The 26715-nt window shown below is 33.9% G+C and overlaps 1 protein-coding gene across 2 annotated transcripts in view; it reads right to left on the bottom strand.

Moving 5' to 3' along the window:
* igf2bp3 (insulin-like growth factor 2 mRNA binding protein 3) overlaps positions 1-26715 on the bottom strand; it is a 40878-nt gene that overhangs the window by 7902 nt on the left and 6261 nt on the right. The window contains exons 3-11 of one of the 2 annotated variants that reach the window (XM_056479177.1): positions 23520-23568; positions 13468-13519; positions 13291-13354; positions 12219-12497; positions 9644-9778; positions 9299-9421; positions 6094-6229; positions 5859-5993; positions 2658-2732 (exon numbers count right to left, since the gene is read on the bottom strand). In XM_056479177.1, the coding sequence (XP_056335152.1) occupies positions 2658-2732; positions 5859-5993; positions 6094-6229; positions 9299-9421; positions 9644-9778; positions 12219-12497; positions 13291-13354; positions 13468-13519; positions 23520-23568 (1048 nt within the window). The remainder of the gene's footprint in view (positions 1-2657; positions 2733-5858; positions 5994-6093; positions 6230-9298; positions 9422-9643; positions 9779-12218; positions 12498-13290; positions 13355-13467; positions 13520-23519; positions 23569-26715) is intronic. The other variant, XM_056479178.1, reaches the window with a different exon arrangement.

Genomic DNA, 26715 nt, shown 5'->3' with positions numbered 1-26715 from the left:
TACCCTGATGAAAATCTATGTTTAGAATTCTAAAATGCATGGCACGTCACTGAGCAGTGAATCTGGTGTGCAATTCCCTTAAGAGCTCATCCTCCACAGACGTTCAAAGTCCAGAAAGGTACCAAAGAACATTATCAAAACAGACCATTTTTCTTCATGTTCAACTGGAATATTAATCAAGCAATGAGAAATCTTTTATGAGCACATAAAACAACAATAACTTTATTTAACAGTTTCCTCTACTCAGTGTCAGTATATTGGACACATTCACAAGAACTGCATGTGTTGTGCTCAGTCTCCTACTGACATATTACCTTAAGCCCTGGTCAGACCACAGGATTATCACTATTTTGGCATGATTTCCTTGACATAGGGTGTCGTGGGGAGCCGTGACACAACATTTAATAATTTCTTCTCCTGTAATATGGCATAGATTATGACAACCAATACCATGTCCGGGATGCTTCATGACACCGTCACAGGAAGTCTAGCACAGGGATGTCAAACTCAATTCCTGGATGGCCGCAGCCCTGCACAGTTTAGTTCCAAACCTAATTAAACACAGCTGATCTAACTAAGTCTTTCAGTCTTGTTTGAAACCTATACAGGTAAGTGTTGAAGCAGGGCTGGAACTAAAATCCTGGAGGGCTGCAACCCTGCACAGTTGAGTTTGACATCCCTGGTCTAGCATGTTTAATCTTTTTCCCCGATCTTCACGATGAGTGGGTGACAAAAGACAATGGGAGCATCTCAATTATATTCGTGGTGCTGCCTTCAATCTGGTCAGGTAATGAAAAACATTCTGTGTATTTACTTATGGGTGGGTATGATCAATCATTGGTTATGCAAACTAACCACTTTCTCTAAAATATTAAAGTGTTTTAAGCAATTTTATTTGACAGATTGGCACAAATCTCCATTCTCACAATGAGTTTCTGAGTTTGTCTGTCTTGCTTATTCAGATTACTTGATTAAACGAATTAAATTGGAACCAACCGGTGCAATGAATGATTTGTCATCAAAAACAAACAAACAAATTAATATAAAGTTTCTTTGAAACTGTGAACATTTCACTTTAATTTTATTTAGACTAGATTTTATTTTAACAAACCAGTTTGTGCTTTGGCGCTGAACCATATACCGGACTATTTTTGAAGCACGTTACCTCAGATATTATTCGTTATTCTTATTTATCTAGTAAATAACTGACAAACAAAGATACATTAAAATTAAGACACAAATTACACCAAATGATATGTTTCAAAAAGTAATTTTTTCCAAGAAAAATATACAAGTTATTTTTTGTTTGAGCCCATCCAATAATTAACTGTGTGGGAGGATGATTGGTTTCATTCTGTGGAAAATAAGAATTGAATTAATGCTTCACTGTAACTGCTGTATCACAAACCTCATTCATTTTCTTTTCAGCTTAGTCCCTTTATTAATCTGGGGTCACCACAGAGAAATGAACCACCAACTTATGCAGCATATGTTGTACGCAGGGGATGCCCTTTCAGCTGCAACCCATCACTGGGAAACATCCATACACACACACACACCACGGACAATTTTAGCTTCCCCAATACCACGTCTTTGGACTTGAGGGGGAAACCGGAGCACCCGAAGGAAACCCACATGAACACGAGGAGAACAACATGCAAACTCCACACAGAAATGCCAACTGACCCGGACGAGGCTTAAACCAGCGACCTTTTAGCTGTGAGGTGACAGCGCTACCCAATGTGCCACCTTATAGCCACAACCCCTGTCATATACCACATGCTTTTTTTTTTTTTTTTATAAATATATGATTATTTTGTCTTGAGCATCTGATTAAACCAATGAAAGCATGTGGTCCAATTTGTTGATGTTTTTGGCCCCTTGCTGTCAACAGAAGATGAGAACTCTCAGATTTCACCTAAAACATCTTAATTTGTATTTCGAAGACCAATGAAGGTCTCAGGAGTTTGGAATGACATGAGGGTAAGTAATTAATGACTATTTTCATTTTGGGGTGAACTAAATTCAAGAAATGGATGAACACTATTTCATTGGCTTTACTAGAAGCAGCTAGTTCCATTAAATCATTCACAATGCACACATACAGAGCATGTGATGCCTAAAACAGAAACCGATGTTAGATCCTAATTAACAGACGGAATCACAGACGTTAGGTGAGAAGATCTGTAACTCTAATGGCATTTAGAAATACAGCTATAGGAAAATATTGTGAAAACACCATAGAAATGTAGAATGAGAAAACATACTACATGACAACTATTCTGGTAAATATCTCACCCTTTGGACAAGGGGTGAGAAAACACTAATACAGACATTAGACACACAACTGTGTACTTCACTCTAATTTATGGGTTAGTCTAACTTCATGTTATTCATGCCATTCCCTGGACTACACTCATTCCCACCCAACACCAACGCACACACACACACACGCGCGCACTCTTTAGGTCTACATTCCCACACATTAGGTGTTAAACATTAGACCCACAGCATTTCAGCATATCTGTTAGCTGTGAGGGCCAAGCGATGCCCTCTGGGGAGTGACTATTCAGGAACACCCATTTGTTCCTTCAGCCAATCCTGTAGCGAGCAGCCAAGCCATGCAATGCATGGTGGGTAATAAATACAAAACTTACAGAAAAGGCTGTACAGCCACTGCTGGAGGAGAGCGTAGAGGCCCAAAATGGCACCTCACCCTCAAACCCGCTGCACTACGGGAGAAACATACACATTAACACACACACACACACTCCCCAACACGCACACATATACTACAAGCACCCTCTTCATATCAACATGCTTCTTACTCAAGAGAACACCAAGCACAAATGTTACATACAGCTAGGGATGCACAATATTATTGGAACATTTGATAAATCAGTCATTAATGGTTTGACATTTAAACATCAGGCTAGTTCTAAAAATTATGCAGCTTGGTTGATAAGATGTGTTGATTATGGGCAGTAACTTGTCTGCCAGAAGTGCTAGCAGTAAGATCAGTTGAACACTTTAACTGCCTGCTTTACCAAATGGTTGACCAGGTTTTGACTTTTAATAATGAGTGCTAAAGTCATTTAAAGAATGGATTGTTTTTTTTTTTTATATATATAATTTTTAAAGGGTTTAACCTTTAATAAATGCAATAGTGCAGAGAATTGACAGGAAATATTTGGGAGAGAGAGAGGTAGGGTCGGCAAAGGACCTTAAGCCGGGAATCTAACTTGGGTTGCCGTTAACACCATGGTGCAATATGTCAGTGCACTTAACCACTAGGCTATTGACACCGACAGAATGAATGTTTTAATAATGGTTTATACACACAGCACTGTTGGTTTACAAAAATAAATAAATAAATCCAACAAATATTATCCGGTTACATTACTGCACTAGATTTTGGTTTTACTGTTAAAAAAAAAACAAAAAAACAAGAAAACATGTTAAATGAGAATCTGAAATATTTAATGGCATACTTCAAAAAATAATGATTTGGTATTCAAAAATGTTTTATTTGGATTATGTTTTTAAATAAATTACACTTTACACCAATTAAAATGGTCGTGCCCAACTGAGCCTGGTTTCTCTCAAGGTTTTTTTTTCTTCACTTCCGCCTTTAGTGAAGTTTTTTTTCCCTCTCCGCTGTCGCCACTGGCTTGCATGGTTCGGGATCTGTAGAGCTGTGCATCGTTGGATTTGCTCTTCAGTATTTGGACTCACAGTAGTGATTATTAAACCACACTGAACTGAGCTCAACTGAACTGAACTTAAACACTACAAACTGAACTACACTGTTCCTATTTACTGTTACCTTTTATGTGAAGCTGCTTTGACACAATCTACATTGTATAAGCGCTATACAAATAAAGGTGAATTGAATTGAATTTATATTTCCTGATTTTTCATAGTACATGTATTAATTCCGGTACTTTTACTATAAACCAACACATCAACCAGTTGGTAGAGGTTGATATTTTAGAAATTATGGGATGTGTTGAAAATAAATATATTGAGTGTGTTAACTAGCGACATTAGGAGTTAAGAAATGCTATTCAAAAAATTTTTTCTTAGTGGGTCAGTTAAAGGGTTAAGGCTGTTGAAATGAAAGTAAACTACATTTTTTGATGTGTCAAAAAAAACAAAAAACATCTTGAGTTTAATCTATTACTACAAGGAGATAATGACAGCCACAAATCACACACAGCTTAAAACTGATTGTTTTTTCTTCAATTAAAGCAAACAAACAAACAAACAAACAAACAAACAAAAAGCTGTCAAACAGCCTCCACACCAGTGTCATAATATCTGCCAGATAGAAAAATGTATTTATTCAGGGTTATTTAGGTTTAAACATTAAAATAGGAAATCAAAATATTAAAGTTTTACTAATAAATTATACATTAATAAGTGTCACAAAAGCAAGTTTGGTGCATTTAAAAGGTTATAGAAGCCTTATAAAAGGTTATAAAAACTGTAAATAGGTTGTTTTCAATCATGTGATTTTGGTGACATGTGAAATTCAGATGGATGGCAGAAAGTAGAGTAGAAGAAGAGTCCATATTTGTGCAATTTATACCATATTTTAAAGGTATTAATCGAAAATAACATATGTTGTGCATGATCCTTATACACAATGAAGAGCGCTGAATTTTCTACTAAACTCAAATATATTTGCCTGCCAGAGGCGGTATACTGTATAAGCTATTACGTTAAATAAAAAAGTTCTATAGTAAATACTATAGTGTTGGAAGCATTCTATAGATAATTACTTGAATTAAACAGTCGTAGCAATTATATCGTTGCTGTGGTACAACACAACTGTAGTAATAAACAAATTATTCAACAGGTTTCAGTTTTCTACACTAACACCATCACAATGCAGCAGTTTACACTAACTTTACAGTATTTATTTCAGTTTATCAGTTTACTATGCTACAGCATTCGGTAGCATTCATTAACAAAGAGTTGTACGCCTCATACGCTTTACTATGTGGTTTAAAAACATTGTTATTATAAATTACTATAGTTTGTTACCCCATGTGGATATCTTGTATAACAGTCTAGTTATCTCCAATAACAGTCTAGTTGTCACAACGGATGCATTTCTTTTTTGTTTGGTCAATGAACATAATATTAACAAGCATTCACTGCTGCTGCGCATATATACTTGAACGTTACGGTTCTTTATTCCACCAAAACAACAGTAAAGACATGGATTGCAAAACACAGAGATTTCATTGCAGGGATTACATGGCAGAGTACCTTATTTATATTCTCATGGATTTTGTATAAGTGTTGTGGTTGCATCTGATTTTATATTACACTAACATATTTATACACATAGCTTGGCCTGTATATAATCTTTATTGGTACTGTCAAACGAATTATCACGTTCAAAAAAAAAAAAAAGTTTGTCCACATGGACGTATTGAATGAATGTTTATTACATGCCACCTTCTCTTTCTTTTTCAGCCAGTTTCTTGAACTTTCTCCCCTATAAGCAAAAACATTTGGATATCTATAAAAGCCGTTCGGTATTTCTTATTTTGGCCAATTAAAACAATTATAAAACAATTTCATAACGACATAAAACAGAAATATTTTGATGTTCTAGAAGCTATTCCTATGTAGAAGAATCACTTCCTGCACTCCATCTGAATTTCACACAATGACGTCAAGTGAACATCCTATTAATACTTAAATTATTATTATTATTATTTTTTTTTTTTTTAAAGGCTAAAAGAAATTGGATTATTGTATATCTGCCAAAATAAATAAAACAAGAAAAAGAAACTGTATTGTGCATCCCCACACAAACACATTTTTTCTTCTAATTTTATTACCCCAAATGATTGATATCCAGCTTGAGCCCCAGCCGGTGGTCCTGATACCACAGAGGGTGAAATCCCTCCACTCGCTGCACCAGGAAATAAACCCAATGCGTTCAGATTGAGCCCAGGAATCAGGTTAGATTGGAGCTAGAGGAGAAAAAAAAAAGTGCAGAGATTTAGTTCTCTGAACATGAAGTTGTACTGTATGCCAGTTTAGACATTAATGAATATTGTTGTGCAGACTTACGTGCATGGCAGCTACATCGTTCTCATAGGACTCACGGATTTTCTTCATGACTTCTTCTTCAGCTTTTGCACAAGCATCTAACGTTCCTTTAACAGTAATGGTGCGCTCTGGGTTATACAAGGTCAGATCCTGCAGACTGGAATTCAGAAAGAAAGGGATAAAAGAACCATGTTAATGCTAAACTTGCTAAAGTAAACTACTGTAAATATTATGCCCTTTACAAAGCAAAAATAAATAAGTGTATACAATTCTCACGTTCAATATCTGCTAGGACCTGCAGAATAGTTTCTTTATTGATGTCAATATTGCTCAAAACAAACAAAACAAAAGTTTATTTGTAACATAAGATAAAAATAGAAATACTTCAACAGTACATTAAGCATACATCATGAGATATTCAAGGAAAAGTCTATATAGTTATTTTACCATGTACATTTTGGCACTAATATATCAGATAATTTAAATCTGCTTGATGCAGAAGTTGCTGAGATTTTTCAGTATGTTGATGTACTTCCAACTGAAACAGAGTATTTAGTATGCACAGGGTTCATACAGGCGCAACTCCATTGAAATTAAAGACTTTAAGCACTTTTCAAGCACCTATTTTTATTTTCAAGGCTGACATGCAAAGTGTTGCTACAAATTTTACAAATAAAAAAAAATTATAATAATATAATAGTCAATAATATAATATTAATAATATAATAAACATGTTTGTGAATATTTTTTTATTTGTTGATGTTCTGGCAGATGCAAAAAATTTGTGCTCAAGTAAAAATACTATTACATTGCTACAATAATACAAATTTTTGTAAATAATACTAATATTATTAAGTAAAAGTACATACTATTTTTTAGTTAGTAACATTTAAGTGTAAACTTGTTTGAATGATTTGTTTGATCACAGTAATACATGTATAGGAATTTGCACTAACAAAGTATGGCCAATTCTCTTTCATGACAACTAATCTTTTTCAATACCACTGGCAAAACTACCACATATTATATTGACCTTATCCACATACAAGAGGGTGTAGCCATTTGAATCTTTTTAGCTCAAGACTTCCAGTCTCATTAACTTCCATTCATTTTTAGATGTTTTTTTTTTAAAAAGCTTGTTCTGCTGCTTGTTGTTGCAAACTGATATTTTTGTATTATATTATTCTACTTTTTATGTATAGTCATGAAGACACTTGTTTGTAGAGTGAGTATTTTGAGTGTTTTCTGCCTTTTATTATTCTTAGTAATTTCTCCCATAGGAAATTCAATCGGAAGTTCTAAAAAACAAGCACACTTCCTCATTGGAAAACAAGGTCAATAAGGAGACACTTTGTCCATTTGAAACAATATTTAAGCTTTTAAAGGTTTAAAGTACATGATGAAAAGACAAATTGAGCCTTTTATTTACACTATTTTCCTTCTTTGCTCATTGTTTCTATCTTTACAGTAAGGCAAATTTGTTGCTTAAATAGCTTTACAGCACATGGAAACTTTATATTAAACAAATGATTCTACACAAAAAAAGACAAATACACTATCACTAAAAAATAATTAAACAAATGACTTCATTTCGCTTGTGGTATTTGAACATTTTCAAAGCACTGTTTTAAGAGCCTTTTTGTTAATTCTGATAAATGTAACAACAGATTGCTTTGACTTAATGCCTGAGCAATTTAGTGATGCTTTGATACAGACCAGAAGACAGTTATTATGTATGAATCATACAAATACCTCATTCAGAAACTTTTCTAGCATAATTCTTTAATCGTAAATAAATTAAAGTTCCACCTTTGCTAAAAGTTTTGATTGGCTAGGTTTCACACGTTTATAATTGTTTTTATTTTTTAGTCATTGCAACACAGAAAGCAGGTCGACTGTGATTAGTCACTTTTCATATCAAATCACCACTTCAGAATCACAACAGTTTCCTGCGGGTATTTTTGCAATGAAGTCACAATTATTCACAAACATTTAAATTTTTTTCGGTGTGAAAATTGCATACAAAATCTCCTTGTTAATTTAAGCACTGTAACAATACAAGCCAATTTTCCAGGTTTTCCAGAACTTGAATTTCTAAAAGCCTAAACTCAAGCCCTTTAAGCACCTTGTGTGAACCCTGTATACAGCTGGACTCATTCCCTTTTAGCAAACTAACAGTAAGAGAGTGTATCAATATGCAATTGCTATGGAAGCCCTCAGGTCCTTCATCAACAGAAGGACCACCACACCAAACGCAAAAGCAAATGGCCAGACTTTCACTGAGGATATTCAAAACAAACTTTTTTCAGTGGATTAACTTGCACTGATTAATTATTCACCTTATGTATAATAATGGTGAGCTAGCAAAATAAAAAGCACATTTTGATTTTATGAAGACTTGACTCAAACCGTTTCATAAACGCATAGGTTTCTTTAAACTTTTCTACCTCTGAATTATAAATAAAATCTGAGAGTGTGCATTTAAGTTCTAAAACACTTGCAACTTTAATTTCCTTGCTAAAAAACATTTCAGATTATATAATTTGCTTCTCTTCCAGGTCAAAACTGACCTGAATATGTTATGATATGCTACCCAGAACTACTGCTCAATAATTAAATCCAAATTCCCTCACATTTAAATGTCAAACTACCAACTAAGGAAACAGTCCCAATCCTTATGATGATGTAATAGATTTTACTTAATTAGCATTGACTAAAATGGAGGACAAACAGAACTGGGCAGAATAAATAAACTCACTGGACAAGTAATAATGGTGCATTCCAAATAGGATAGATGACCACCATAAGTCATGGTAGCCATATTGAAGTGTTGTTCCAAAGTGCTCAAAACAGAAAAGCACTTAAGAATGAAGGATTTGGGCCCTCATGATCCTTTGCACAGGGATGTTATTTGGAGTTGTGCATTGCATTCAGAAGGACTCATCCCCATTTCCTAACACATTCGAAGTGGTCACTCAGGATGGTATACCCTTTGAAAGCCATAAGACATAGGGAAGGTCCCTTCCAAATGTAATGCAGTTTCAGAGTCACTCGTGTAGATCAAGTCCACCAAGTCTAATCGCTGTTCAATATGCGCCATCTTGGGAAGTCTATATAATAATTAAAATTCAACCCAGTGCAGATGATTTATTCATGACGTCAAACAGAATCCAGCAGTGACGAACAAAGAAAACCAACATGAAACGTAAAGACGAAAACTACTTACGGTGAGATTGTGATCTTTGTGTCAGTATCTTGTTCAATTTTCTTCAAGTTGCGTCCCTCTTTTCCAATGAGGCGGCCCACGAAATTATTATGAGCCAGAATTTTAAGAGGAATTTCTTCAGTGCTGTAAGAAAAAAAAAAATAAATAAATAAATAAATACTAAATACTAAATACTAAATACTATATATATATATATATATATATATATATATATATATATATATATATATATATATATATATATATATATATATATATATATATATAGTGACACATAAGACTGACTCTATCATCTATTATACATTATATCTATTATGCAGTGTGTGTGCGCATGCATTAACGCACATCTTGGTGTCGATCGCCTCTTTCTGCATGATCTCCATGATGTTTCGACAGGCAGAACTACAGCCCTCTGGTGTTGAGTGAACAGTGATTGGCTTCTCCGCTGCTCCTGCGTTCTCCTTACGATGGATGTCAATCCTGTGTGCACACACAATAGAAATCAGTGTGTGTTAACAAATTAGAGGTTGCTTATACGAAGACATTTCTGTTAAAGAAATTCAGGCGAAAAGTGTATCTATGTAATTTGGGGTTTTATTTAGTGTTCTTTGAAGGTAACCCTTTATGCAAGGATGCATAAAATCAAGAAGAATAAGATTAAAAAGTAGCAGTAAAATGTTAAACTTGGTCATCATTGAAAAGAAACTGTTCTTCTGAACTTGAAATGTTAATAATAAATGGATTCTAAAGGATCATGTTGAATTCAATTCATCTTTATTTATATAGCACTTTTACAATGAAGATTGTGTCAAAAGCAGCTTCACACAGAAGTTCTACTAAATGCAATGTGATAAAGCCATTTTCAGCCGCCATTATTCCAGTCTGTCAATAAATAAATTACACTTCAAAATTATATTACAATAGAAAGAAACTTACAATTGTAATTACTTCACACAATTCATGTTTTTACTTATTTGTTCAGATAAATGCAGCATTTGCTAGTACAAGGTGAGATTGGAACACATTGGAAAATATACCTAATATCCTCAAATACTTCATATTTAATATATTTAAATAGTTGTAAAATATTTTATATAATATACACAACACTACATACACAGACATGAAAACACTTCAGAAATTTGAAAAGTGAAGTTAAAATCAGGCCAAAGACTTATGAATTGCAATTTAAAAAGCACACACACACACAAAAGATCAAACTGTTGCTAAAACAGTCAACAATAAAAAAAATAAAAAAAACTTTAAATACAATTAATAAAGTCAATCAAAAGACAGCCCAATTTGGCTATTTTATGGCCATTATTGTACAATTAACTCATCAAAACACCTTTTTTTGTAGTTTGTTCTGTTTTGTTATTTAATAGTCCTATACTCTGAACCTGAACCTCATCTTATGTTGAACCTTTATATTTTTGACATTAGCCAAAAATACACAGAATGGGTCAAAAATGATAGATTTCCCTTTATTTCAAGTAAAGAATGATTTTTCTTTTGTAATTTTTCTACTGTAAAGTTCAATACTCATTTTTTATTAGCAATGTGCATTGCTAAGCTCTGAAAACAAAAATAAAATACATTTTAAAAAAAGAAGAAGAAAAAAAACACACATTAAAAAGGAAACTTTTTTTTTTCAAGATTTAAGGAGAAGTCTTTTGTGTCTCCGGAATGAGTCTGTAAAGTTTCAGCTCAAAACACCCATGGGATTATTTATTAGATCTTTCAGAACACTGGAATTTTCTGCTCTGAACACAATGTAGCCGTTTTTGTTGCCTGTGCCTTTAATGCTAGTTTTCCTGCCCACCGTTCCCGCGTGCCTCAATCTCCGACACACTTGCGTCAGATAAACAGCACAGTGACAGACATAAAGCAGATCTCACGTAACATTTGTGAAAAATACTACAGTAAGAACTTTCCCAATGATTATTATTTGATGTATTTGTTGTGAAGTTAATGAGTCAATGAAAACGATGAGTCACACAATGTCGTTACAAAGTTCACGCGCACCCACACACACAGCGCATGCCTTTAACTTTGCACCGTTTTTGCACAGCAGTTGTGACAGGATACATGTTAATAGACACTGCTGCATGGATATCAGTTATTTTAATGTACAAAATTAAGCCACTTTAATATCCAGAAACCGAGATTGAAGCGTCTTTTATAATTGTACTGAAATGCGGCTGTGGTGATAAAGACAGCAAAATCGCTGCAATTCATTACAAACATGCACCGTTTTAAAAACGCTTTAAACTTGTAAAACTCATTCTTGATCATATTTGATGATGATTGATGATCACAGAGCGCTGAACAGATCTTTTAAATCGCAGTTGTTTTGCACAAGTTGTTTCTTGTTGATATGATTATAAGCGTTACTACAAACACATGTTCATACGCAGCTGTCAATCAATTCGGTGGCTGGGAAAAAATTGGGAGGGATTTGGATCCTATTGTAAAAAAAAATAAAAATATATCACCCCAATATGACTGTGAACACATGATGATTTTCATCATAGGTGTCCTTTAAAAAGCATATTTTCTAGGTATTTTGAATTTATTGAACCCTCAGATTGCAGTTTTTCAAAAAGTTGACCTAATATTGTCCTATCATAATATAAAAAAATTAATTAATTAACCTTTCCAAGAATACTTAAAAAAAATAAATAAATAAATAAAAAATTTAAAAAAAAGAGGCACTTATGACTGGCTTTATGGTCCAGAGTCACATATAACAAAAATGTAAATAGATAAACCAGTTAATACAGCATTTTAAACATAAAATGCTGTGGCAAGGAAAAACAGCCTCAACACTACTCCATGTATAGCCAGAGCCATGATGTTTATGTGAAAGTTATCATAAACACGAGTGCTGCTTACGTGCACACTGTTGAACTATTCTTACTTTGAGTGAGTCTGCTTGGTGATGTTGCGGATGGTAGCACCTTCCTTTCCAATAATAGCTCCTACAAACTGGGTAGGCACCAGCATGCGTAGAGGCACGTCTGACTGTAGTTTAGGTCTCGCGCCCAGACTGGGAGAGCCTTGACGAGGTGGCCCGCGTGGGTTAAAGCCTCTCCTGCCACCCACAGCAGGGGCATCAGCTGCAGCAGTCTCATCTGGGATATAGGAAACCTTCAGTGCGTAGTTCTCCATGAGGAAGCCGTTTAATTTGTCCATTGCTCTGGAAAATGATCAAAAAAAGAGGGATGAGACACAATAACTGGGATGTATACCAACCTAAATTAATTAAAAAGTGATTTTTTAGAGATGAACGCACTCAAAGCTATCTTTTAAAAAACAATTCATGGTTCTTCAGCATTAAAAAAAAAAAATCTGAGGATTTTGTGAGGATATTATGAAATTAGTATTTGTTAGCATTAGTATAACTACTATAATAATATATATATATATATATATATATATATATATATATATATATATATATATATATATATATATATATATATATATATATATATATATATATATATATATATATATGTTTTTTAATGATTTAAAATCATGGGTGTGCGAACACACTTTTCTATTCTTTTTGTTTAACATATACGCCTATATAAAAATCACACACACACACACACTTAGTTTAAGCCCTTCTTAGGTCAAAATATGAGGTGAATGAGACCGCAAAATGAAAAAAAAAATCTTTGAAATCTCTGGTTGATGACCACTAGTGGATGTTAACAGGAACTCCCTATTGTGAACAAATAACTGCCCGAAACTCCTTTTATCCAAGCGGCTCCATTCGTTTACCGGTGGCTCCTTCAGCAACCCCAGAGACCACTTTGCAGTTCTACTAATCAAACAGTAGGTGGCACTGAATGAGTTATTATAATTGTTGAGTAATCCCAAATAGCAGTGTATGTGTGTGGATCTGACGGTCTCGCATTTCTCTGCGAGTTGCTGGAAGAGGGGGTGGTGGTGTGGTGACCGAATGTGAGGCAGATGATACTCACTCTCTGGCTTGGTCCTTGGCACCATATCGCACGTTGACGACTGCAGTCTCTGTGTCAGTGTTGACTGAAGATGAAAGAAAAGGAAAGACAGACAGAAAGGCCGAGATTTCAGTAGTTAATAAGTCTTAATAATATTTGGATTACCATACAAGTGACTGTCTGATTAATGCATCTTACCTTGTTCACAGCTTTCCACTGTGCCATACTGTGCTAACAACCCATCCAAAACCTGTGGGTGAAGAAAAAGCAACAAACTTTTAGATTTTATTGTTGTAAAATTGTGGTGGAGGTTTAAGAACACATTAAACAAACAACATCTAAATTTAATTATTGAACAAGTTGAAGGATTTCTGGGTGAACGGTTCCTTCATTTACAAACAACGTTGATGTAAACCAGTATGCCTTTCGTCAGTGGAAACTTTTTAGTCTGTACAATGAAAATAAAGTAATTTTGCAGAAAAAAAAAACACAGGTCAGAAACAAATGACAAAACGGAGTTGAGATGAAGGCATTACTGATCATTTTTTCAAACGGTGAGGTACAATGTGTTAAATAAGGGGTTTAAGTATTAAAAAAAAGTTCTTGTACTGTTTTGTATACATTCTTGTAATTTTATTCTTTGAGCAAAAAAGCACTACATTCACCATGAATTACAAACACACCTTCTGTCATTTACTGTAATACAGCATTTTATCATGAACATTTAGATCAAGAATTGTTCATTTTAAATCATTACTCTTCCAAATGTCATTTGAAACAAACGACTGCATTCAATATGCTTATGTTTATGAAATCCTATATTCATTTAAAATTTGAGGTGGACTCCAAATGGGACATTTTAGGTCACTGACATAAATACAAGCACAACATTGGATCAAAAAGATGTATATTTATAAAAAAAAAAAAAAAAAAAAAAAAAAAAAAAAAAAAAAAAAAACTCACGAGCTTGACTGAATTGTTCATTTTTTTTAAGAGCAATGCCCATCTCAACTGAACATGGTTCATAAATGGGTGTAAACAGAATATATGATTGAAGTCTGCCATACATAACTAGACAAAAGTACTGTTTTACCAAGAAGGACCTGTTATGACATTAAACTTTTTAAATAAATAATAAAAAAATAAATAATAATAAAGTATAAAAACAAAAATTAAAACTCTCCCCCTGTAAAAATGACAACCCCAACAAAAATCTAAACAATAAATAAGTCGATTTGCATAACATGTGAAAATGGTTCATTTCTCGCTGATGAATCCTTTTTACACGAAGGACCTCAGAAGTGGAAGTCACCATAATTGGCTAACTCATAGTGACTGGAAATTACAACATTTTTGCATTCCCAGTTGCTCCAACAGCAAAAAAAAAAAAAAAAAAAAAAACCTACATCAGCATTTTAACCCTTTAACTGTTTGCTCTACCAAATGGTTGACTGTGTTTTAACTGTTTTAAACAATGACTGTTAAAGTCATTTAATGAATGATTGTTTTTAATAATGGTTTACACGCACTGCATTGTAGGATTACAAAATAAACCAAACAATCCTGTTGCACTACAACACTTGATTTTGGTTGTACTGTAAAAAAAAAAAAAAAAACAGAAAAAGAAACATGTTAAATGAGAATCTGAAATATTTTATGGCATACTTAAAGGTGATTTAAAACTCAAAAATATTTTATTTTGAACTTTTTTTTAATTGGTCTTATACTTCATATTTTCAGATTTTTCGTAGTACATTAATTCCGGTACTTTTACTATAAAACCAACATAAACCATTTGGTAGAGGTTGATATTTTAGAAATTATGGGATGTGTTGAAAAAATGCATTGAGTGTGTTAACTAGCCACATTAGGAGTTAAGAAAGGCAATCCAAATTTTTTCTTCGTGGGGCAGTTAAAGAGATTATGAAGGAGGAAAAGTGTATTGAGATACTGAATATGTAATTCAGAGAACAGATGCCAAATTAAGTCACTTCATTCATTTTAGGAACAGTTTTTTTATGCCTAGGTAATAACAAATGTATAGTATTATAAAATAGCACTAACATATAGGGCTTAGTGCTATGCTTAAAATCAAAATCTCAATTAAAATAAACATTAAGCGATTGCGAATAAAGGACGATTATTTTTTTTATTTATTTTTTTGCCCTCATAGTTAACTGACAGGTTTTGTACAGTAAATATGCTCACATATTACAAGTGATAGATTTTGAATAAAGTGTGCATTGCTTGATTTTAAAATAAAAGGAAACACTATCTACTATCCGTGATTATTTATTGAACATCAACAATGAACAACTGAAATTAAAAAAAAAAACACAATGCCTAAAACCGACAGTGAAATCAAATAACTTGCATTTTTGGAAACAAAATAAATTTTCAATATTAAAAGTATCTCCTCTGAATAAAATAACTCTTGTACATCCTGTAAATAATATCAAAGAGCATTTTTTGCCTACTCTGTAAACCAATATTTTCATGTAATTAAAAATGTAATTGGAATTATGCCGTCTCAAGGCATCTCTGGTGCAGCTTACGATAGTCAATGTAATGTAAAGTAAGACTCAAGAATGGGTCCATCGTCCTACTTGACCAGAGATCAGATGTGGCTGCAAAAACAAATCACCTTAACAGAGCGGGGTCACGTGACTCCACACGCAATAGGGAAAGTTATTGGCGAAAAAAATTTATTTCTGGAAAAATTAGATCGGTTATAGGTTCCGGATGTCAATTTCAATCACTTTGATTAAAATCCTTACTAACATAAATGACATGTTAGATTTACTTGAGTAATATCAACGTATACATCAAACTTCTAAAATGGCTCCATTTGGATCTCGAATCAGCATTGACCCAAGATTTTACAAAAAACAAAAAGAAAAGCCAACTTGGCTTTAGTGTAATCTCATACTTATTTGTAATAAAATTACTTCAAATAAATTAATTAATTAATTCAAGAAAAAAAAAACATTTTACACCTTATTCTCTGCAGTTTTTATTTTATTTATTTATTTTTTTACTTACACCACTCCTGCTCAGGAAGCAGCGTGCAGGCGAACATTGAACATGGGTAAATGGAAACCTACAGGCTCACGCACACCAGCCCCCTATACGTCACACATACTAATGTCCATAACCTCCCCCCATTAAACCGCCACCACTTCCCCTCTTCTTTCCAAGCAGTTCTATTGGTTGGCGTGTGCATTACTATGGAATTCCCAGCAGCCATTGGGCATCTCCAGCCATTGGCTATATAACCAGTCAATCACGGATTCCAGGCCAATAAGATGAGGTTTCCTTGAATCGGGTGAAAGAGGAAGGGGGTGTGGTTGGCTTTTAGACACCATGCAGTGAAGAGAAGGGGGGGAGTGGGGTTGATCTACACATTCTGGGCGTCCACACATGGAGCAGGCCTTCAGCCAGAAGGGGCAGCAGGTTAAAATCCAGCCCAGGATAAGCTCGCCTGAGCCTGGTCACACAGCGAAATGCACGGCCATTACAGATAGCACACTCCAAGATCTCAACATGTGTCCACACTAGCAAGATGAAAACCAAAACACACCTTCAAATTGAACACAAATGGTCAAAAAAAAAAAAAAAAAAGATTAAATTACTAAATCTCTTTCAAGTAGGTACTTGACATTTTCGCAGCCTGACATCATGTGACTGGATTCATTTTAAGCTGAAATTTAAAAAGGAAAATGGACTGTGAAATAAATGTATCTAAATAAACATTTTTAGTTTAAGTCGGTGAGTAATAAATATATACACACACACACACACACACACACACACACACACACACACACACACACGTTTAAACATTTTTAGCTTTTTGGCTAACGTTTAATTCATGCCAAGATGAGGATATCCTTCCATATGAATGCATTCACCACATCCAAGTGTAAATTCATGTGGTTTTACATTAAGCAAATTTATTTGGAACATTTGTTTAAATAGACAGTAACAACACAATCAAACTGTACACGTTTCATAATCTGGAACTGGAATAATGGCTGCTAAAAAAAATTTGCTTTGCCATCACACACACACGCACAAAAAGGGTTTTAAAATATTGGGGGAAAAGGAATTCTCACAACAACTATTGTACTTTTTTCCCACAATTAAAATTATAAAGAAAATTTAAAAAAAGTCAAAATTATCTACAAACATTTGAATAGTGTAATGTTAAAATAATGCACTCTTATTCTCATTTAGGTTTCTTTTTCACCAAAATACATGCTAAATTAAACTAATAATAAAAACAGCTTTATGATTTTTCATCTGTCATACCCAGAAACTAATTCCCCAGGGATGCCCTCGTGCATTTCCAATGTCTTTTGACGTTTCAGATATTTCTAATATTAGCACAAATCAAGGTTTAAAAAGTCTTAAAATCACTAGAATTCCTCAAGGAAAGTCAAGGCTCATGCCATGTGATGATTCTCTTTCTGGTTTACAGACTACAAACGGCTTTATTCTGTTGCTGGATAATATTAGTCCGAGTACTAAACTACAACAGAGCTTAGCACCACAGGGCAAAACCAGAGTAGACATGATTCATCAGACGCATCATAAATACTTCAACAGAATTCTGCTGCGGATAACATGCACAGTCGGAATGATGCAGAACGGTTTGAAAGTTTCATTTGTTAATTTATGTACTCCTTTATATACATTAAAAATCATACAGCGGTCTTTTGGTGGTCTTTTTTCCCCTACTCTCCACAAACAGTCTTGCAAATACAGTTTAAAATAAATTTACATCCCATTCAACATACTTAAATGTTAAAGCATTTTACTAAATCAAAATTTAACTGAAACAATAACATGGTGTTATAAAGATTAACACAAATTCTTCCTTTCATGTGCTTATCAAATCTCTGAACCCACCAGCAGCTAACATTTGAAGATGCTGTGCAGATATTTAAATAGTCACTGATAAAGACCTCAGATGCAAAATCTTATTGATTGATTTACGCAAGTTAAAGATTTTCTCTTAAAACAGTGCTCGGCATAATTACACCGCATTTTAAAAATGAATATTTTTATCCATTTCTCGTTGAATATAGGCAATATATTTTGGTGCATTTAAACATATTTATTAAAATAATAGTTTAGTCATCCAACATATTTAGAGATTGAAAGATAATACAATTCAAAATATTGCAAAAACAAAATTACAACCTAAAACATTTTTCAATTTTTTGCTTCTCTTGATTTTTCCTCTTTTTAAATTTGTATTTAATATTTTTCCATAACATGTAAATTTTGATGTACTAGTTTAGACTGGTTTTAGTTATTGCAAGTTATTTTGTTAGATAAGCTCCAGATTTGGCTTCAGTACTGACTAATCTAATGTATATGCACAAATATAATATTGTATAGGTTCCTATTAAAAAGAGCAACTACACCAGATAGCCTACTTATACCCTGTTTGGGTCCTAAATATTCTCTGATAAATCACACTGTGAGCCATAAAAGCAGGTTGCATTAATTGATACTCAAACACATGTGAAGAATGAATATTAATTCATATGTTTTTGGAGTTGGGAGGCTTTACAAGGTGAACATAATACACAATGCAGTCCAACACATCACTCATCTTGATAAATACTAGTATAGCGTTTAACTGCCTTCTCTACCAAATGGTTGACCATATTTTGACTGCTTTAAAATAATGACAAATAAAGTCATTTAAAGAATAACCGTTTTAAATAATGGTATACACTACACAGCATTGTTGGTTGACAAAAAAAAAAGTTTAAATAAATTATAATTATATATATATATATATATATATATATATATATATATATATATATATATATATATATATATATATATATATATATATATATATATATATATATATATATATATATTTATATATTTTTTTTTTTTTTTTTTTATAAATTAAATTTATTTATTTCATGGCATACTTCAAAAAATAAAAGGGGTTTAGTATTCAAAAATGTTTTATTTTTGATTGTTTTTATATAAATTTGTCTTACACTTCATATTTCCAGATTTTTCATAGTATTTGTATTAATTTAGGTACTTTTACCATAAACCGACATAAACCATTTGGTAGAGGTTGATATTTTAGAAATTCTGGGATGTGTTGAAAAAAAAAAAATGAATTGAGTGTGTTAACTAGCGACATTAGGAAATGCAAAAATCAAAAATACTTAGTGGGGCAGCTAAAGGTTTTTTTTGTGTGTGTGAATACACACAATACGAACAGTGTATTCACTCACTTTCAGTAATCAAATATGCATAAAGCCTGCTGCAAATGAAACACTGGGCAAAAGATGAACATAGAAGGAATTTACCATTTACCAAAGCAGTTGTATTGCAACTTCGATAAGAACAACAGTTTAAGTACATCAAGTAAAATTGTATTTTTTACTTTTTCCTAAACTTTACAATTTTCGCAAAATTTACATTTAGATTCAGGTTTAGGCACAATCCCAATTCTACTTTTGAACCCCTACCCCTTGGCCCTTGAAACAGAGTATGAAGGGCAAGGGTTTTTGCACACGCTATTATTAGTTATCACGAGCTCATACTTCATATGAGATCAGACAAAATCACAACTGCTGTAGTTATTCCAGTTGTGTTATTTTTTTGCCATTTATCTTCATGGAAAAAATAAAAATAAATAAAATTACTGAAGGCAACAATATCATATTGTCATAATGATATAATGTGACAAACTTGTAACTGCACTGTGCATTTACAGCGTGGCCATATTCATCCATGTAAACACACAAAAACAACATTAACATTATACCAGATACAGTAAAAAGCTCATTCCCAGCCACTAGACTTTTCTGACAGGGTATTCCAGAGTCAGATGTGAAAGTATGTTGTGGGACTGCTATACAGGAGATATTATTGTGGATTATAGATTTACAGTTTCTTATTTTAGCATGTGTTTTTACAAGCATGATGGTAAAACACAAATGTCGTTATGAATGTATTAAAACACATACATAATAATAATTTATAATAATAATAATAATAATAATAATAATAATAATAATAATACTAATAATATGTGCATCTCCTTACTTCCGTGTGCAGCCATGCTGCTGTTGTAGTAGATGATGCATTTCAATTTTAGCTTCGAGGGCCATCTAGCCCTCTCCTTCGCCCTACGTCTTCAAGCTAAAGAGAATTTGGACACCCCTTCACATGAACGCGGGGTAAAGCCTGATTTAGACTTTCGCCTGGTGCCGCATTATGCACCTCTGCTGACTGTGCACACACCTTGCGAAACGGACAAAACTTTTATACTTTACACGTTCGCCGTTGAGATATTCTTTATAACGACAGGGGGGCGATCAAAATGAACCCACCATAAAGTCAAAAGAATAAACAGAAGTAGAGCGCTTCCTGAACTACGTCATATCATTAATATTACTTAAGATTTTTAAACTATTTTTCTAATTATTATAATAAAGTTATTATAACGATTAAAGATTTTTATAACCATTCAAAATATTTTTAAAAATCAAACTTTGATCCATCACTTGCTTTTGCTCATATCCCGGACAGTTCTTTTTGTATACATTTTAAATTATGTATATATTACAATTTTGAATTTGAAACGTTGTTAAACCTATGAATGGTGGAAAAAACATTCTCTAATTGTGTATTAAAACCACTTGGGTCTCCACTTTTGCATGGCCTTTCTTTTTAGGTTAAACTTACTCCTCAAGTTTTTCTAAACTTTTACAAAATCTTTCCTCCTTTCAGACTACTGTGGCAATTTTAGCCAAGAATTATTGGTCAGCAGGTTATCCCTATGATCACGCATGGACGGATCATAAAGATGTCAGCACAGGCGTACTGGTTTCAGCCAAAATCTCTGCAAAGCGATTCATATTCAACTCAAACAGCACGCTCGACTATCAAAAAAAAAAAAACGCGTACTCCGCCAGCCGAAATAATGTCATGCACACCCAAAGTGAAACTCCACAAACACAGGCCATGCACACGCAAGCGAAGTAGCGGATGCGGAGAGTATAAACCAGGCTTAAGGGCTAAAGCCTGATTTATATTTCTGCATCGAGTGGTCGGCATGAACCACGACACATGCCTTGCACATTGTTGAGCATTTATACTTCTGCGCGCTGTTTGTGTTGCTCTGCAACACTTCTGAAACGTTAGCTGGCAGTGAGGCGTTTATGTTCCTGTGTAGAGTTTCGTCGCTAGGGTTTTTTTTTTTCCGAAGGCTACCTTAATCTAGAAGTAGCTCAAACTCGCTAATTTTGAGGCGGGAACCGGCAGATGTGCAACAACTTCAATCATTAGGTAAACAAAACAAAACTTTTTCATCTGGACCTCCTTCAAGGGAGTCCACACTTGTAAACACTCACTCCATGGGTTCGCGTGGCTCTCGGTCGTGCACACACTCATCAGTAATACAAAGCCAACCAATCACAGAGCTTGTGCTACACGTCTTTGCGTCGTGTAGTTACATTTTTTTTGAGAGGTGCGTGTTAGCCCTCGTCGTGGCTGTCGCCACGCCGGAGCATACACGTATGCTTGACATAGAAGTATAAATTGAGAGAGGGTAGAATTGGGATTGGGCCTTAATGCACAGAAAACTAAATTAGGATTTAAGTTTGTCTGAACCTCACTAAAATAAAGTACAAATAATACAAAAGCATAAAATATGCAATTCATGGTTTATTTTTTAGACTATAAGAACTTTTGCCTCAAATTGACCAGCACAGCTTACAAATAGCCATTAAAGCCAATTATGTAAAAAAAATTATTTAAAAAAATAAATAATAAAAAAAAACAATAAATAAATAAGATGTGAAATCTCTCACATATATCCACGAAACATGAGGGGGGGGGGGGGGAACTCGACAAACAATTTTTGTGACAGGTGCAGCTGCACAGATATAAACAGTCACAGACACCGTTTATGTTAGATTGTTACTTCATGACTTGCTCTGATGGTACCAAACAAATTTAACAGGCAAAACAAAAAACAAAAAATGTATTAAAAAATTAAAAAAAATTTTTTTTAATAAAAATTTATTTGACAATTTTTCTTGAATTTATGGTCTACAGTTAATGGTTCTTAAATTCTTGAGTATGCTAGTGGAAATTTAATATTACACCCTATTATACATGTCATATTGCTGACTAAACCTTTGATGGAATGCACTGCGAGAGGTCATTGTTAATTGCAGTTATTGTAGTCTCTAACATTTCTTTAAACCATTACTTTTAATCCACCAAAGAGGTAATGACCTACTACTGTAATACATTTCAAAGAACCCCCCCTCCCCAGGTCTGATTTTGGATACAACTATGGGGGGGTTCTCTGCCTCACATCCAGTAAACCAAATGCAGGAGAAATTGGTCATGGACATAAAAGCTGAAGAAACACTGTCAGAACACAATGCAGTTTTGAATCTGAAGTGATTCCTACGATCAGAGCACTTTTGTGGACTTCTGTAAGGCTCTATTCATTTCCAGCGCAGCCATGCAAACAGACAGGAATGAAGCGAGGAAGAGGGATGAGCAAAGAGAGCTTGTCGTGCAAAGTTTTCAAAGGGTCAGCGAGATCTTGTCTTGAGCTCACATGAGAAGCGGCAGGGCAAAGAGTGGCATACTGAGCTGCACACAAAAACACTTTTACAGATACTTCGATCTGATATGTGAAAGACAGCAAGGATGGGTTAGAGGGATTTTTTTTAACTGATCAACATCTCACGCTTTTATCTGATTTAGACTGCAACCTACACTTTACCAAACAAGAAGACAGATATTGACCATCCACACAATATTAAATGCACAAAATATTAAATGATAACAGTTGCAGTGTTTAGGATCAGTAGTGATTTTTGTAACTCTAGATCACATGATGAGGATTCCAGCAGTTCAGACCACACCAAATACAAGCCACACAGCCCTAAAATGTCCACGCTCAACAAACTACTTGCCAAATTCTGCTTGGAGTATCTGATTTAATATACATGATGGATAATTCCTTAAAAACATAAAATTGCATTTAAAATGTGGAGCATTCAAGCTTGTTTGGTGCAAGATGTCAAATTCTAGGACATTACTCTGGAGGTCTGGTGGCCAGCGCTGCCGAGGTGTGGTGGTGAGCCAACAAGCCTCGGCACTGCTTCAACATCACACCTCGTACATGCCCCTTCACCTCAGAGAACTAGAGTGGAGATGAAAAAAAGGGAACTTACTTCCCACTGCATGTGAGGTGGGATATTCCTGATCTGCAGCTTGCAGCTCCTGTAAAAACAGAGAGGTCATTATGAAACTACATAAAGGCAATAAAAGTCAGCCCTGTCTGGATTGAAATGGAGATTCTAACAAGCAGTGATTGCTTGGAGAGAAAACCATTTGATTTGGAAATTTACATTTCTAAAATGTAAAATAAATAAATAAGTTCTGACAACTGATCTGCAGACAAAAAGGCCTCATTTCAATTTCTTAGATGGTTATTAATAACAGAACTATTGTTTTTGAAAGAATTACTGAAAATTGCAGATATATGGTGAATAATCAAACAGCCAATTTAATACTGAAAATGGCTATACAAAAATGTTTTTTATTACAGAAACATACCGTGTCAAAGGTTAATAGTTATATCTAGGGTTGTGTGATTTGTGGAAAATATCTAACTGCAATTTTGACAGAAATTGCGATTGTGATTTCATTCGCGATTTAATTTTGTAGTTACGCTTCAGCTCAAATCTGTATCGTAGTGTAAGTAAAACAAAAAAATAAATAAAAATAAAAAGATTTTAACTTTAACCTTTATTCAAATGTTTTAAAATGTTCAGAAGTTAAACAAATTTCTCTAGAACAAACAGCAAGCACACAAAATTGCCTTCCCTTTCTATAAACAAGTTCAACTCAAATTATAGTAGCTTAAACAAAAAACACCATAAAATGCAGAACACAAAAAACTAACATGGCTGTTAAGAGGCAGACTGAAAAGTTCTGATTGGACAGAAAGAAAAAGTGTGCTCACTGAAATGGCTTGTAAAACTTTCACACACAGATATTTTTCAAGACATTTCTATACAGCTCAGTGACATTTACAGGCTTAACTAGGTAAATTAGCTTAACTAGGCAGGTTAGGGTATTTAGGCAAGTTAATTGTATAATGATGGTTTGTTCTGTAGACTATCGAAAATATAGTTTCAGTGCCCAAATACAAGGACCGCACATTTTAGCTCAAGTGGATATTTAAAATACTTTGAATGTTTTATATTTTGTTACAGACATACAGTGTCATCCTGCAACTGTTTTGCAGCATATGTAATGTGCCAAACACTATTTTTAACCATCCAAAATGGGGGGGATAGTCAAAGTAAAAAAAAAAAAAAAAAAATCTGTTAAATTTGCATAAAAAAATAAATAAATAAACTCTGAAATTTTTTTTTATAAAAAGTGTAAATTCGGACCACGAGTCCACATATATGGACCTCATTTTTCTCTAAAAGTACATCGTATCAAAATATGATACTTAGGTTTTTATTCTAATTAGGTTCTAATAAGCCCAAATAGCAAAGAGAAATAAATGCAAGTAAAAAAACACCTTGGGCCTTAAGAGGATAAAGGGGCTAATAATTTTGACCTTAAAATGTTTTTTTTTTTTTTATGAAAAAAAAAAAAAAAAAAACTGCTTTTATTCTAGCCGAAACAAAGACTTTCTCCAGAAGAAATTCAAAAAGGGTTTAATAATTCTGATTTCAACGGTATATATTCCATATCACAGCCTCTTGCAATTAGCTAAAATCGCAACGTTTCAAAATCGCGATTACGATTAAATAATTTTTTTTTTACTTCTTATAAACTTCTTATATTTTAAGGTGTTATTTATTGCTGCTCAGTAACCAATTAATACAGCCCAGAAATAATGAATACAAACAATAGTCCATTTCTCTTTGGACTTAAGTGACAATTTTTTTGGCATTTAAACAATTTAACAGTGAAAATAAATGACAGCACAATGAATAAATAAATTATATCAGCCTAATGTAAATTCAAGAATCATATTAGCCAATTATTTCTCTTTTAAAGAGAACAAAAGTGTAGTCAAAAAGCTGCTGAAGTTCTGTCTGAGGGGCACTTTTGATCAACTTTATTATGAACTTGTTTGGTATTTTCATTTTGTTTTTTTTTTCTCTTTGGAGTAGAAATGTGTATACACTCTATACAAAGTATGAAGCTGAATGGTCCAGCTCTTGTCCTGTGACTCGCAGTGAGCTCGCACCATTCTCTCAACTAGGTGCACCTGGAAAGCGTGAGCACTTGTCCGTGTCCAATGTACATGGGTATTCACCTCAGTGTACAAGCTCGGAACTTTAAATTAGCACACAGTTGGCATAACTTTGATTAGTTGCAGCAGTTTTGTTCTGTGCAGAAACACTGCGTTGAGCAGCCTTTACGATTAATTAAAACTTGGTTAATAGTGAAGTCGGTTAAACATTTCATCCCTATCAGTCACCATAGTGGAACTTTTTTGGTAAATTCAATTTGATATACAATCAGTTAATCAGATAAGAGGGAAGCTAGCAGTTTTGTGAGCCACTGATTGTAGGATTGCCAGAAGAGGTACTGGAGTTGATCAACTGGAGCAAACAAAATCTGGGATTTGTTGTGTTGGGAAACAAAGGTACCTAACCAAAACCAGTGCCCTAATACCACCCATGAATCTGAAGGAAATAGTTGTTGTTGTTGTTGTATTTGTTTAATTCAGGATAATTGACACAAAGGCTGCACATCATGTTTATGGAACTAGAAGCGAGGACGATAATCGGGTAGTGCCGTAAAGAGTGAAAAACCAGCAGTGTATTAAGTGTACATTTCAATGGGTTTCTAAGCACACAAAAGTCAGGGGGAAGTTAACTCATTCAAATAGGCTGAAACCATTTCAAAGAGCTTGACACTGCAGATTCCAACTGATACAGTCCACTTTACCTCAGAATCTAAGGTAACATTTAAGGCTGCATCTCCAAAAATACACTTGACAATTCCATAACAAAACAATCAAATCTAAAAACTGTTCCCAGCAGGTTTTTGCTGGGAAAAACGTTGACTGTTTAAACATCCTGGTCAAGAGAGTAGCAATACCTGTGATTTAAAACATGTACGTGACCAGCCCCTGATGTACGTTAATTAACCTTCAGTTGTAGATGCAAGATTGATTTTGCATATCTTGCAAACAGATGAAACCTGACTATACAAGAGGTCATTATGTGAGATGTCTGGCAAATTGCCATATGCGGACATGTAGATAAAGTGATAAATGTTGGGGAGGTTTTATATCATAAAGATACTTATACTTATATATATATATATATATATATACACACATACACACACACATACATCTCTATACATGTATACATATACACACACACAGGT

This window comes from Danio aesculapii, chromosome 19 (assembly GCF_903798145.1).
Source record: "Danio aesculapii chromosome 19, fDanAes4.1, whole genome shotgun sequence".
NCBI lineage: Eukaryota > Metazoa > Chordata > Actinopteri > Cypriniformes > Danionidae > Danio > Danio aesculapii.
The sequence above is the reverse complement of the archived record's forward strand: the minus strand, read 5'-3'. Positions and strand labels throughout refer to the sequence as shown.